General features: G+C 40.8%; 1 protein-coding gene across 15 annotated transcripts in view; it reads right to left on the bottom strand.

Moving 5' to 3' along the window:
* Positions 1-15,753, bottom strand: part of Syne1 (spectrin repeat containing nuclear envelope protein 1) — a 406,378-nt gene that overhangs the window by 238,671 nt on the left and 151,954 nt on the right. For all 15 annotated transcript variants that reach the window (XM_070010443.1, XM_070010444.1, XM_070010431.1 and 12 more), the window contains 8 exons: positions 13,773-14,000; positions 12,972-13,070; positions 9,494-9,681; positions 9,027-9,150; positions 6,914-7,080; positions 4,566-4,719; positions 3,304-3,932; positions 806-985 (listed from right to left, as the gene is read on the bottom strand). In XM_070010443.1, coding sequence (XP_069866544.1) covers positions 806-985; positions 3,304-3,932; positions 4,566-4,719; positions 6,914-7,080; positions 9,027-9,150; positions 9,494-9,681; positions 12,972-13,070; positions 13,773-14,000 — 1,769 coding nt within the window. The remainder of the gene's footprint in view (positions 1-805; positions 986-3,303; positions 3,933-4,565; positions 4,720-6,913; positions 7,081-9,026; positions 9,151-9,493; positions 9,682-12,971; positions 13,071-13,772; positions 14,001-15,753) is intronic.

The raw sequence follows: 15,753 nt of genomic DNA, 5'->3' as shown, positions 1-15,753 counted from the left end.
ATATTTTTCTTTATAAAGTGTTATTTTGCCATGCTATTTAATTACTTCAAAGTAGTATAAATTAGGGGCAAGCAAAGAAGCAACCACAAAACAAAACCAAAACAAAGGAAACAAGACAGAGTTCAGTAATTAATATATGTGTGTGTGAGCAATGTAATGAATTCCAATGCAATATAATGAATTTTTGTTATTATGAATCCCTTGTAAATGATCAAAGTAAGTAGGCCTTGTGTCTGTTTTTAGGCAAGCATATATTTGTTTCCCTACAGAAACCATATTGTGTGTATACTAAGATTTAGGTGAAATGATACTGTTGACTTCATTACTTATAGTAAAAGAAAAGACAGAAATAATATAAAGGCAAGAAATCAGCCAACAATTGAATAAGCTCTACTGTATACTGAACAACAGCAAAGAAATCACAAACTAGAAACTGTTTCATAAAATGGTTTGATAAAGTTTGTGTAACATGGTTGAATTTTAAAGGCCAACATTAATGGTCAATATTGTAAAGCATCTCAATTTGGTCTCAAAGGCACTTTATGTACATGACATGAAGTGTTTTGAATTACATGTTTTAAATGCATATAAATATTCCAACATTTCTCTATTATAGAGAAAATTTTCTCCATCAGATTGTTTCTGTAACCTTGAGAAAAGTAATTTATTAGGCATGAGTGAAATTAATTTTGAATGGTCTCTGTTCATGGTAAAAGCTATTCAACTCTTGATTGTCTTAATCCAAAAGTAATTAGCACAAAAATTAGTAACAAGTCTTCCAACCAACCCGGATATTGCAGCTTACTTTTCCTGAATGAGTTTTTTGGTGTCATCCCAGGTGACTTCTAAGCGGCTGATCTCCTTATCAACTTCAGGAGCAAAAGCTACATCTTTCTGGGCAATTTGCTTAGCTTTGTCTTTCAACCAGCACAGCTCATGTTCATGAGAATTCAGTTCATCTTCCAGTTGATTAAATAATCTCAATCTGTAAATGAAAAGGTGATTTGAGTGTAAGTATCCTAAAGGAATTAACCTATCATTTCCTTTCTGTAAACATATGAGTCTAGAAACAAACATCTGGACAATGAGAAAAACATAAAAATTGATTTGAGCCAGGTGCTGGTGGCTCACACTTGTAATCCTATCTACTCAAGAGGCTGAGATCTGAGGATCACAGTTTGAAGACAGCCAAGGAAGAAAAGTCTCTGTGAAACATTTATCTTTAATTAACCACTCAAAAACCAGAAGTGGAGCTGTGGCTTAAATGAAAGCACTAGCCCTGACCAAAAGAGCTCAAGAACAGCACCTAAGACCAACAACTGGGGCTGGGAGTTGGCTCAGTGGTAGAGGGCTTGCCTTGCATGCACAAGGCCCTGGGTTTGATTCCTCAGCACCACATAAGCAGAAAAAAAAGCTGGAAACGTGCTGTGGCTCAAGTGGTAGGGTGCTAGCCTTGAGCTGAAGAGCTGAGGGACAGTGCCCAGGCCCAGAGTTCAGCTCCCACAACCAACAAAAAAAAACAACACCTATAACCTCAAAAAAAATTATAACAATTGATTCAAAGTAATTTTAAAAACTTGACTCAGACTACCTCTCAGTAAATATTGAAAGTCACGGTCACTATTCACTCTCAACCTTCTACAGAGCCTGCCTTCTTTTTTCCTTTGCTTCAAGACTTTCAAGAGGAAGGCTAATGCTATATGCTAGGTAGATGAGTTCTTATAACATGATCATTCATAAGGAACATTTCTGAGTTATGAATCTAGCCCATGCAAATAATTACCTTTCACAATCAGGATTGTTTCCTCCAAAGTTGCAATACCTTTACTAAGCTTTATGGAAAGCATCTACTTTTAAAACTTAAGTTTCTTAAATTTATATTTTATTGGAGTGGGTACTATAAGAAAATGATCTGGCCTTTTGTCCCTAATATAAAAATGTTTGAACAGCTATTAAAAGTGGCCACAGAGAAGCAGCCACTGGCTAGCTATTAGCTTTCTGGCATGGTTTTAGAGCAAAGGGACTACATATGTGTTACCCCCATTTAACTCCCCTAAGGAAGTGGCCATGGGCAGGCCTAGGCATGATCCCTTCCTCACAACAACAGAGGCAATTTGTCCACAGGCACTCAATGAAGCCTCAGCATGGGTGAGATTTAATAAGCCCACCAATTCATTGCAAGATTGGCCCCGCTTCTTGCTGTGTGCCCTTGGTGTGTTCAGTATTGGGAATAGTGACAAGGCCCAGACCTGACTTTGTTGTCTAGCAGCTTCAGCCTGTGCTGAGCCAGCTGAGGGGGGGCGGTGTGTTAGTCCTACCACCCTACAACATCAGTGATGCTCCTGACCTCCTCCAGCACAAGGAACCATCTTTCCTTTCCAAATCACCTCTGTAGTCAATTCTTTCTTAGAATGGATGGAGAGAGAAAGAGAGAGAAAGAGAGGGAGAGGGAGGGAGAGGGAGAGAGAGAGAAAGAGAGAGAGAGAGAGAGAGAGAGAGAGAAAGAGAGAGAGAGAGAGAGAGAGAGAGAGAGAGAGAGAGAGAGAGAGAGAGAGAGGGAGGGAGGTAAACAGGGTCTTGGTCTAGAGCCAAAGGCAGACACCACGGTCACCTCATTAGTGCTTTGGCTCACATCCTACTCTGATTAAAAAGGGACAAGTGGTAATGGTGTTGGCAGGGACAAAACGATTCTTATAATGAACACCTTTGTATGACTGCATTGTATGACTCCTTCTCTGTCCCCAGAGCCCCAGAGTGGCCCTGAAAAGATGAAAAAGGATGAAACTCTACTCTGAAGGGGAAAAAAAGATTGAAAGGGAGGCGACAGTTTTAGGAAAGAGTCACCTTGCTAAGCTCCTTTCCACCAGAGAGAACTTTTTCACCCCATTTCTGTCCTCTGATGACACCACCTACTATCAGCCAATGTGCTTGATCCTTTCCAAGGGAGGATTCTGTAATATTTTTATCAGCAGAACTTGGGTCTTTGCCTGCATTTTGCTAGAGAATTTGTCTCTTGGTAAGACATTGCTTACTGGGTAATATGACCTAGATGCTTTTATGTAGATAGACCCAGAGGTACACAAGGCCATCCTGAGAAAAACCTGCTTAAAGAGTGACTATATATATATATATATATATGTATATGTATATGTATATGTATATGTATATGTATATGTATATGTATATATATATATGTATATATATGAAGTGACTATACAGGGTGCTATTCAAGCTTTGCTTAATCTCAGAGCAAATGAAAAATAGAGGAGACAACGAACTCCTCTCCATCCTATTTTGTGATACCTCTGCTGCAGGGCTGGACGGGTGGGTTCCTTTAATCGCTCCTTGTCTGTCCTTTCCTCGATGTCTTCAATGCTCTTCAGCAACTCTTCTTTCTGGTCTTGAAATGCTTTTTTCAATATAGCCAGGGCATCTGCCTCACTCTGCTTGGTCCCCAAGAGGTTCTGGATCCTCTCTACTTCCAAGCAGAGCTGATCGGCTGTGGCTCTGCAGGAAGTCCTCTGCTCTGGGCTCCCGCTCTTCAGATGGTATTGAGCTTTGGCAAGGACGCCATCAAGGCTGATGGCAGTGGATTCCAGTGTCTTGACGTCTTGGATAGCATCATTTAGGTCCTTTTTCAATAAGTCCGACTGCTTCTTGTTCATGCTGCTGGTGGCTTCCACTGTTTGTCTTAGCCGGTGGAGAACTCTGGACAGTGAATTATGGCTCTGAAGGAATTCAGCCAACTGGGCCAGGGCATGCTGCCGCCTCTCCACCACCTGGTTGGCTTCCTGGAAGAGCTGGAAGCAGTCTTCTGCCTTTCCCCGGAGGAGGTGGAGATCCTCCGCTCGCCCCAGGGACCCCAGCTTCTGCACGTGGCCCTGCAGACACTGAAGCTCTCCCTTTTTGTTCTGGATTTCTGCCACATGGTCCTGAAAGAGAAGACAGTTACTGCTGCCTTGGTTAATGACACAGAGGGACCCCGGGCTGTTGGATGTCAAGATGCATGCTGAAACTGCTTTGCTAAATCACAACACCTGGATGCAACTACCTAAAGATCATTTAAAGTAATTTTTAAGAGGACTCTATGTGTAATTTACAAATAGGGCCCTTGGGATTTGTATTAATTTACAGGATTGGGTCAAAATCAACTTGAAAAGCTTAAAATGGGCATTCTTATCATTTAACATCAGAAATAATTTCCTTTATTATGAGGAAATAAGTTTCTTATGGTGGTTAACTAACTACTTCATCCGGAGGGTTTTGGATGTTGTTTTAAAAGCAACCTCTCCCTATGTATCCCAGACAGAGCACAGACCGACCTCAAACTGACAATCTTCCTGTTTAAACCTCCCAAGTGGTGGGATTACAGGCATGCACCACCATACCCAGCTCTCGGAGTAGCTGCTTCACTGATCTGCATAACGATCGCCTGGACCCATATGTTCAATGATATGTTCACTTTCAAATACATACAATATTAAACCACAGCTCAGTGTGTTTTAAAAGGCTGCAGTTCTTTTCTGAATAATTTTTTTCTTTACTCTTAGCGGGACACACTTTACCTTATGCCGAGTGTGAGCCACCTGATGGTCCATTAAGCTTATCTCAGAAGTAGTCTGCAGTTCACTGAGAAACATCTTAATCCAGACGGAGAAGGAGAGCAGCAGTTCATCAAACTGCTGGTGCTCGGCCACCAGGGACTGAAGAAAGCTAATCCTACAGGAGAAGATGAGAAGGTTCAAACATCCCATGAGTGGAAAGAAAGGGCCAGCGATCTATTAGGAGAATAAAGTTTACCCCAGGGCAAAAGCGATGTTGCCACAGGTAAACAGGCCCCACTGCTGGATGTTTCCAAACTCTGACATGCAGCTTTCCCATGCACTCCACAGTTCTGGGGGTCACCCTACCTGACCCATGTCTGTCCTACCTGTGTCTCACTCTCATATGCATTTCCTGTCCCTCCTTACCTTCTTCTCCGACTACCCCCACCCCAGTGCACATCCGCAAATCCTCTCATCCATCACCCAGGCCTCCAACCCCCACCAAAGCTGCTTGCCTCCCGCTAACTTTACCTCACTACCATCCACCCTTGATATGGTAGGGCAATATGGTTTCTTGGGACCAGAGGATTCTGTCATGGGTCAACATCTTGGCAGTTTCCTGTTGCCTGTAGGAAGGCAAAACTCCCAATCGTCTTCCTGCCAGGGACTCCACATGGTGGGCTCCTTTAGGGTCATCTGCCACAGCTCTATCTCCTCTCCTCCCCCTCCCACTTCTGTCTCATAGCTGTTGCCTCTTTTGCTGCCTCTGTCTATACATCCTGTCATGATGTAGGGTCTGCTTCTTATGCAGCATCCAGGTCTTAATTGGGTTCCGTCTCCCCAGGGAGGCCTTATTAAACCACACAGTCTGAAGTTGCCTTCACCTGTGGCTCCTGCCTTGGTGACTTATTTTCTTGTTTTCATACTATGTAATAGTACATAAGTCTCATTTATTCAGGGTATGTAATCATACATAAGTCTCATTCATTCATGGTATGTAATAGTACGTAAGTCTCATTCATGATATGTAATAGTACATGTCTCATTCATTCATGGTATGTAATAGTACATAAGTCTTACCCATTTGTTGTTTATATAGTTACCTCTGCCCCTTCTAAGCCCACCTGACCCTCCACAAGAGCAAGGATTGTATCTGCTTTGCTAACTACTGTAACCCCAGGAGACTGATCAAGAATTGACCAAGAATCAGTCAATGGTTGTGTAGCACCTAGTGGAGATGATTTATAATAGATGATTGAAGATCCTAGAATAATGTTAAAAATAATCTAAGTCACACATTAACATTCATTACAATGGTCTGTGTCCAGAGCTTCACTTTTTAAACTGACACTAACTGTATATGCATGAATTTTATTTTGAACACCTTTACATATTTGTCCTTGACTTTACCTCTGAGAGAGAGAGAGAGAGAAACAGGGTAGACTGTGTTCTGTTTAAGCAAAATTCCTCATCTTTCAAGAGCTAGTATCTAACTTTTGAATAGTATTTCCCCAAATCACTCAAATTGTGTGTTTGTGTGTGTGTATGTGTGTATCATGTTCCTAAAACTCTGTGATTGTTTCTCTCATTGCCCTACAAGGATATGTAAAATACTTGACGTCAGGACTTGCTTATTTTCATGGCTCCTGTATTTCTGTTGTGGCTGGCACTGAGTGGGTTCCCAAATATAGTTACTAATTGATTACACAGAAAAGTGAATAAACAATGGAGGAATGCAAGCTCCACAGTAGAGAGCAATTCCCTGCACACAGAGAGAGCTCCACTATTTCAGAAACTCAATAAATATTTGCTGGATGAACGGACTTTTAAAATTACCCAGCATCATATTGTTAATTAGTGCCAATTTGAACAATTTGTTCCAGTTTTAGTTAGGAAGATTGAGATGTTAATCATTAGTCATCTAGTTAATTAAAATTTAATCTATTTTTGCCTCCATATAATATAAAAACAATTTTCTGCGTTCTCTAAAGATCTACATTGGATGGAGTAGAATAGCAGATGAATACAAAATGCCTCTGATGGAAAAACACAACCTGTGACATTCGAAGACCATTTTCTCTCATGGACAACAAGTAATTTAAAAATACTTTAGCAAGCCTACTCTCTTCGATATTATTGGACTTGATGGTAAAACTAAAATTTAGAGTTAAAGTTTATCACAATGATCATCTTGGAGGACCCTGATTCAACACGTGACCATTTTCTTCTTGTCTGTAATCATCTCCTGGACAGCTGGGCTCAACAAAAGCTAACAAAGCTCTACCTGCTAAAAGCACAGGTCACCTTTGAGAGCATAGCTCCCCCTGGAAAGACACATCAACAGCTTGAGAAGGTGTTTTGGAGCCAACCTTCTGCTGATGATCTGTGGTAGGTCTCTCCACCTCTCATCCAGCTGTTCCAAGTTCAGCTTCATCATCTTCACGTCGTCTTTGGAAGCTACCGAGAACAGGGATTCCTTCAACTGCAGAAGACTGCTGTAGAACGAGGCCTGGGACACGACTTCAGTCTGTATTGTCTGGAGAAAGCACAGCATAGCACACAGCTCAGCCTGGCAGCACTGACCACAGAGGGCCATGTGAGGTGGGCAATCAGTGTCCAGAGGTTTCGCTGTCCTTCAAAATGGAAGCCATTGGGCAAAAGAGAGTTTTTTTTGCTACTTGATTTAGCAATGGAACTACCATCTTTCTAATAAAGTTTAAATATTCTTGGAACGTGAATGAGTTTTCTGAGTTATAAATGGGACAAGTATGGAAGTGTGGATCTGTGTCAGGATGAAGAAAAAGAGTCATCAAAGGACCAAAGGACAATAATTGTGGAACAGAACCAATGCACATCAAACAGTAACGACATAGTGCTGGGTACTGGACATATGGAATCTCTCTCCTTGGAGACTGCATTACAACAAGCTGTGGGATTACAGGATTGCAAACACTCTTCATTTTACTTGCATGAAACCAAGCTACGCTTTTTGTTTATTTGTTTTTAGTTCTATCTGGCAATGAATCTCTTAGATGCTGTGAGTGTTCATGTAGGATGTAGCTCCCACCTCACCTAATGAAAGAAATGACTCTGGTAGATAGTTAACAGGATAAAATGGTGTTGAGTGAGATGCCAGGCATGCTTGAGTTTTCTTCCCTGCCTAGTGAGAACTGGGAAAGATTGCTAAAATACCAGAGGAAGGAGTTCTCAGCCTTTGAACTTTAAGAAAATCCCTGGCGCAGAATTGATACTCATGCTGCCTAAGATACAGAAAAGAAGAAACACAGGATGCATAGCCAGGAGTGCTGTGCCTAACTCCACAGTGAGAGGTAGCGTAGCACAGCACCGGCTGTATACACGGGGTAGTGACCTGGAGACCTGGAGCCCTCAGTCCTCTCCAGCACTTAGTTCCCACATAGAGACATGCAGAAGTAGTTTTCCACACTCAGATCTCTGGGTATCTAAAGACAAGGAGCAATGACCTTGGCTCTTTGAACCCTCAGACACCTTTATAAAGGAATAGGGAATAGGCTAACAAGCTGGTCCCATTTTACCTTCAGGACAGGGCCTGTATATTCCTGAAGAGGGAGTTCTTGGAAGTGCAAAACTGAGCATCCACGTTTCACAAACCAGAAGGTCTGGAGGATGAGGGCATGACCTCTCTCAGGGAGGAAATCTGAAGATGGGTATCGGGTTAAGATGCTAGAGAGACCTCAACTGTCTAGAAAGTGCTAAGCTAAAAGAAGTTTACTTCTTCTTCAATCTATTCTAAAGAGTGATATATAGATCTCTTCTGAGAAGCAGTTTTATCTGTTGAATTTCCCGTGACATACAGGATCACTTTAAGCAAGTTACTAATCTCTACAAAATCAGTAACATTGTCCATAGCTTCAACAACACCTAAAAGATTTTTCTTAGGTTAAAAAAAAATTGGCTTCCTCAAACAGGTAATAAAACTCCTTGTCTTCCTATTATCAACATTTGTGCTCTTGTATTTTTATCTTTCTTGAAAGTAATAATTGCTGCTGATTTTTTCCTATAGTATATGACTTATTTCTTTTTAAGAAAGACACTTTTAGGGATCAAAATTTTGTTAATACAAAAGTGGAGAAAGTATTCCTTCAGCGTCCAGGACTGACAGACTGCCAATCCCATTTCACCCATGGATTTGCTTATCCTTTTCACATCTCCTCTGCCAGATCAGTTTTATTCAAATGTCAGATCTCCTGAGACTGGGATTACAGGAATGTGCCTAGCTTGTGGTTATAGAATCATATCTACCTTGTGGTTACAGGATTTTCTAACACACCGCAGATGTACAAAGTTGTTCTTTCTTCACAAGACAGAAGCACATTATGCTTCAGGGAACACAAAACCAAAGCAAGACGTTAAGTGAGTTGGAGATGTCATTAATTCCTTAACTGATTTTTACAAAGCATCAGGGGCTTTCCACGGTCCTACCTCACCCCTACTGGAACTTGCCTGTGTCAGCTGAAGTTCACTCTCCACTTTGACTCTGTCTGCAGCAATATCCACCTCCGGGGAACTGGCTATGGCCTCACACCGCTCTAACCAGGTCAAGAAGGATGACAGCTCCTTCTCCAGTCTGAAGAAAGCAGAGAAAATAAACGGATTCATCCAAAATGGTCACCTAAGAAGATGACACCTTTTCCAGAGAGGGGGTTCAGCAGCCACCATGACAAATGTCAGTGTCGATTCTTGGATGTTAAGGTACAAAACTGGGCTCCCTTTTGTGTGTGCACTTGCCATTTGCTTTTGTTGATGTGAAAGGTCAGAACCTTTGCCCCTCTTACGTTAAAATGGAGATCATGATCTCCCCACGGTAGATTCACAAGTTCAATCTTTGTCCAACTGGGGTAATTATTTGTCATCACTTAAAAAACAGTTTGCCCCAACTGTCTCATAACTGGAGACAGAGCACTGCTCACCTCTGCCAGTGAGCCAGCAGGTCCTCCAGCGTGGTCTGTCTCTCCTTGGCCCTCCTCAGGGTGCCCTCATACCTCTGCTGGAGGGCTGCGGCCTCCTGGACACATGAGTCACTGTTTACCATCCTCCGGGCACTGGCAGAGAAGGTGCTGACTGTGCTGCTCAGAGACTCCAGAGCCTGGCAGAGATCCTATAGAGAGGGCAAGGGGGATACAGGATTGCCCCCGGGGTCACAGGATTGCCTGCGGGGTCACAGGATTGCCCCCGGGGTCACAGGATTGCCTGCGGGGTCACAGGATTGCCCCCGGGGTCACAGGATTGCCCCCGGGGTCACAGGATTGCCTGCAGGTTTATAGGATTCGTGCGTGTCTCAAACTGGAAAAGGACTAAATCCCATATCCACTATGCTTTCTCCTGCACATAACTATGTAAAGTAGAATTTACAAAGTAGACACAGGAAGAAAAAATAACAACCATATAAAAACAGGACAGTTGTAATCCTGTGTACAGTAACAGTTATTTCAAATCATTTCAGAGTTATTTCAAATTATCAAATTAGTTATTCCTGGAATTTTCATATGTATGAATGTAGTGTGTGTGTGTGGGGGGTAAATTAGGCCTCATGCTCTCTCTTAGCTTTATCACTGAAGGCTAGTTGATGTTTCACTATTTTGCTAATTATTTGGAAATAAGACTCTCTCAGATTTATCTGCCCTGGCTGGCTTTGAACTGGGATCCCTAGATCTCAGCCTCCTGACTAGTTAGGATTACCAACACAAACCAGGGCTCATGGTAGCATGTAATATTGTCAAGCTGTGGTTGAGTGCAAATAACTGACTTGGCAGAAAGCAAAGCCATGCGAGGGGAGCCTGCTCTTAACAACAGCACAAGATGAATGGTGAGATTGGTTTGTCTCTGAGATCCACTGTCATAAAATATTTTCCCTCAGACATAACAAGCAGCAATGGTAGCAACAGATATTTGTGCCATGATGTGTTGTAAAGACACAGAGACAGAAAGGAGGAAGTGAGACAGAGAAACTTTCCCCTGGTTAAGAATGGGCTTCTGGGCACTGGTGGCTCACACCTGTAATCCTAGCTACTCTGGAGGCTGAGATCTGAGGATCTCAGGTCAAACCAGCCTAGACTCTTATCTCCAATTAACTACCAAAAAAAGGAAAGTGGAACTGTGGCTTAAGTAGTAAGCAGATACCTTTGAGCAAGCTCTGGGAGGCTGGGTACTGGTGGCTCATGCCTGTAATCCTCTCTACACAGGAAGCTGAGATCTAAGGATATTGTTTGAAGCCAGCCCAGGTAGGAAAGTCCATGAGACTCTTATCTCCAATTAGCCACCAGAAAAGCCAGAAAGGAAGTGGCACTGTGGCTCAAAGTGGTAGAGTGCTAGCCTTGAGAAAAAATGCTCAGGAACAGCACCCAGGCCCTGAGTTCAAGCCCATATCCAAAAAGAATGTGCTGGGAGAGGAAATGAGGGGGTAACAATGCTCAAAAGAAATGTACTCATTAACTTACTCATGTAACTAACCCCTCTGTACAACATCCTTACAATAAAATAAAAATTTTTAAATGTGGTGCTCTACATTTGAGTAACTTCATATTCACATTTCATAAACTCATATTTTTGCATAACCTCATCAATTAGATAGATCATCTGTAGAAGCTGTGATTCATTTTATACTAAATAGATGAATATTTTAAAATCCTCTTTTTTTTTTTTTTTTTTGTCGGTCATGGGGTTTGAACTCTGGGCCTAGCCGCTGTCCCTGCGCTCTTCAGATCAAGGGGAGCGCTCTGTCACTTAAGCCACAGTGCCACTTCCAGTTTTCTAGTGGTTTATTGGCGATCAGACTCTCACGGACTTTTCTGCCCAGGTTGGCTTTGAACCATGATCCTCAGATCTCAGCCTCCTGAGTAGCTAGGATTACAGGCGTGAGCCACCAACGCCCAGCTCTAAAATCCTCTTCTTAAGTTGCAAATGGCAGGTGTAATGTGCTAATGTATCCATCACAAAGAATGGATATTTCCCTTTGAAGTAACTGGAGTCAGGAACTTAATAATAATGATCAATATTAACAATAATGATGGGCCTCTGAATAGGGCAGACACTATGTTTTGCATATTACTATACACATTGCATGTGTTATCTTGCTCAATCTTCAAAAGAATCTTACAAGATACATTTTCCAATAGCACTCATTTTACAGATTGGGAAAATCAAGACTGAAAAAAACAACTTGTTTCTAAATATTTTCTTCTGTAATCTAAATATCAGAGAAAAGAGACTGACTTTACCAGAATTTTTTCATTAACATAAATCTTTTGCTTTCTACCAGTGGAGCCCTGTTCCCTACTTAAGGGATATTTTTGCACAAATGCACATGTAATAGTGACAATATTTATGGTTCTCTTGGTTATTTAACATGTTTCTCTTTAGTTTTTCTCTGTGTATGATTCTCCTTTTCTTTGTGCCAGCACCAGGGTTTGCTCTTGGGGTTTGAACAGTGTCTCTTAGCTTTACTGCTTAAGGCTGTCGCTCTATCACTTGAGCCATAGCTCCCCTTTCAGCTTTTCAGTGGTTAATAGGAGATAAGAGTCTCATGAACTCTCAGTTTCCTGCCTGGGCTGGCTTGGAACCACATCCCCAGATGTCAGCCTACCAAGTAGCTAGGCTTGCAGACATGAGCCACCAATACCCAGCATGATTCTCCCTTTTGGCTCTTCCTCCCAGCCTGAAAGAGCTAAATGCTTGTCTTGGCAAAGCCTGGCAGTAACTGCCCACTCAGAGTCCAGACAGAAAACAGGTCAGTGATGATAGGCTAACTGCATCTGGGATGGCAATGGATTAACATGTAAAATCTGCCCTATCCTTACTCTCTCTTTTTGCACATTGTGTTATTTATGACGTGGGCAGGAAGTGACAAAATGTATTAGAGCTATAAACTGAAAATATCACATGTTCTAATAAATAAAAAGAGAAATTATGTTATGCCTCTTTACCACATATTTATAACAAGTTTATTTGTAGCTAGACATCAGTGGCTCACATCTGTAATCCTAGATACTCAGGAGGCTGAGATTTGAGGGCTTGAGTTCAAAACCAGCCCAAACAGACAAATCTGAGAGGCTCTTTCATCCAATTGACCACTAAAATACTGGACGTCTAGGTGTATCAGGTGGTTGAGTGCCAGCTTTGAATGGAAAAATTGAAAATACAACACCCTGAGTTCAAGCCCCAGTATTGAAACACACCAAAAGCTTATATACAAATATAAAATATACTCACTTCCTGTGTTACATATGTTACATGATGCGAGTACATCTGGTCCACACATTTCTTCAACAAACATCATAAATATCTCCAATTTCTACGTGTCTAAAATTATTCACTCTGCTTCCTTTTCAAGTAGGAGTTACCCAATTTTTGAGGGGATAAATAAACAGAAATGTTGACGCACACACTTACCATCTGTTCTTGGAGAACTTTGTATGTTTCTGTGGCTGAAGAACATATTTTAATTGGCTCAGCAAGTCTCTCATCAAACTCAGTCACAGATTGCTGGATCTGAAGGAATCAAGATATTCAATTATATCAAAATTCATATCAAGGCCAAAATCCAATATACCTGCTTTTCATGGGTAACTTTCAATGTGATGATAAAATGCATTTTAAAATTAAATCCGATCCGTACCATTATTTGAAAGGAAAATTGTCACTAACACTCAGCCTGTGGGTGGTATGCAAGTGTCTACAGATGTATACTGAAATACAGCAGATTCATGGGAGAACTCAAATTGTGTAATTTTTTTGGACAAAGTCAAAGTAAAGCAAAATAAAACACTAGGGAGCAGCTACTCGAAAAAGGTGGGGGTGGGGGTCAAGGGGAAAGTGATAGATGAATAAAGATGAGAAGAGGAGGAAACTGAAGTCAAGAATCCAATATACATCCTACAAAATTAAGAAGAATGAGGGAAGGGGTTGGGGGGTGGATGGGTGACATTGATCAAGGCATAGTGTATTCATAAACTGATTTGTTAAGTGGCAACCCTTTTGTACAACTACTTAAAGATTACTTTTAAGGAATACCTCAAAATGCCTAAGAACAAAAATGGACTCAACCTGAACATAATCTATTATTAACAACTGGGTAGATGAGTGGCAAATGGTCTTTTCACTATTTTACTCTTTGTGGATCACTTCCTACTGCATTCTTTCTAGGCACAGGGTAAGCTATGTAAAGCTGGCATTGCACAAGCCAATTCTCACCTTTCTCCGATTCTCTTCGAACTTCTGCTGCTGTGATAAATGTCCCTGGATGGTCCCTGCCAGGCACTGGGCATGCTCTCTGAGTTCTTCCCAGTGCCTCCTTATCTGTGTCAACTTGGCTTTGATTCGAGCAGATTCTCCAGCGGTAATAAACTGAACAAAAGTCTGCACCTCTTCTTCCAACCCTGTAATGCTGCAGATCTTATTTTCTATTTCCTGAATCATGTCCTAAATATTTAAAACAAACAAAAACAAAAAGTGGGATGAGCAAGCTGGCTTTCCTGAAAAGACAAACATGATTATCTGCACCAAGGGGGAAAAGAAAAACAATCAGGAGAACTTTCTTAACTGCCATCTAAATATCTTGGGTGGGTGTAAAGCAGTTACACACACCGTGCAAATGCCTTTCCCAGGGAAGGAGAGGCGTGCAGACATCACAGAATGTGCCATGATGAAGGCTGCATTGTGGTAGAAGAAGCAAAAAGGTGTCCCTGCCTCTCTCGACACAGAGATCTAAGCAGATCTTTCCTTATCAGTGAATGTTTTCACCATCTGCCCTGGAAGAGCCATGTATGTTCCAGGAACCCACAAAAATACTAATATTGTCCATCTTTCTAAATTTGCTGTATGTTCTTTGTGCCTAGGGCTTCCAAACAGACAGACCTGATACCCCGGGCTCAGGGATTACGTCTAAGGTGGGACTGGTTGTATCTGCCCAAATCCCAAGGGATATGGATATTGCTGATCTGGGAGAAAGCCATGGCTTTTTTCCTTGGACATCAACTCTCTAGGAAAAGCCTGCATCCCCTCATTTTAATATAGAGGCAGAGCCTCTATATTAGAGCCTCTTATTAGCCCATTTATGAGAAGCACCAATGGCTATGAAGCATCTATGTGTGTGTTTAGCAGTGGGTGGAATATATCTCTTAAAATTAGGAGAAGTTTTGTCTAAGACTTGGCCAAACCAATGTCCCAAAATTCTTATCAACTTTTGATGTCAAGTAGTTAAATATATAATCCTGTTATCTTGGGAAAATTATACTTAGGACTCCTGTGTGTAGTGAGAAACAAGTTGCATCAGAGTATTTGTCGTGTATTTAATTTAACTTTACTTTTTCGTAATGTAACTGATAGGTATGTGTTATCTGAATGTTAGTACAATCTTTCATCTTTGGAATTTATTGTATTTTTCAGAATAATTACAAGTTCAATAAGTATATGTGGTCTACTACACACTAATAATTATCCTAAATGCTTATGACATGTCAGTGAAATAATATTAGCTAAGAACAATATTCTTAGCTTGTAGACTAATACATGATATCCAGAAACTCATAAGTACAAACCGTACAGTCATCCTGTTAGATAGTGATCACAAAAAAAATTCTATCTAAGAGAAAAAGATGCTTGAGGGTAAGTCTAGCCTACTCTCTTCTCATTGGTCAATAATGATTTGGAATGGCATGTCATGATAAATGCAGATAGCTTTACGATATTTTTTCAGCAATGCCAATACTTCATTAATTTTAATCCTAAAATTGATTTAGGATAAGCAGACTTTTCATGTTTCCATATTTTTCGTGTTTCCTATAGTGCAGTTTTGTGTTTACAAAGTAAACATGAATTTATTAGGCCAAATTCCATTGACACTTATTCAATCATGTATTATTATGTATTCAATCATTATTATTATGTATAGCTTTTTCTTGATACTCTTATTCATTTCATATATTTTGTATCATTTTCAACAATGTCATTTTGGACATATTAAAATGTATTTACAATCTGATGGCAAAGAAATCCATAGTTGAGTATCTATGTATTTAGCAATCCAATACACTATCATAATTTTCCTGAAGAATAGCAATGATATGATGTTTGGTCACTGTTCTATTTTAGATGCTTTGGAATAGAGCTTAAAATAACATTAAGTTATTTTATGAATAAACATTAAGTTTATTTTATGAAAAGCATAAGTTAA

This window comes from Dipodomys merriami, unplaced genomic scaffold (assembly GCF_024711535.1).
Source record: "Dipodomys merriami isolate MVZ:Mamm:240054 unplaced genomic scaffold, mDipMer1.0.p SCAF_8, whole genome shotgun sequence".
NCBI classification, from domain to species: Eukaryota; Metazoa; Chordata; class Mammalia; order Rodentia; family Heteromyidae; genus Dipodomys; species Dipodomys merriami.
This window is presented reverse-complemented; position numbering and strand designations above follow the sequence as displayed.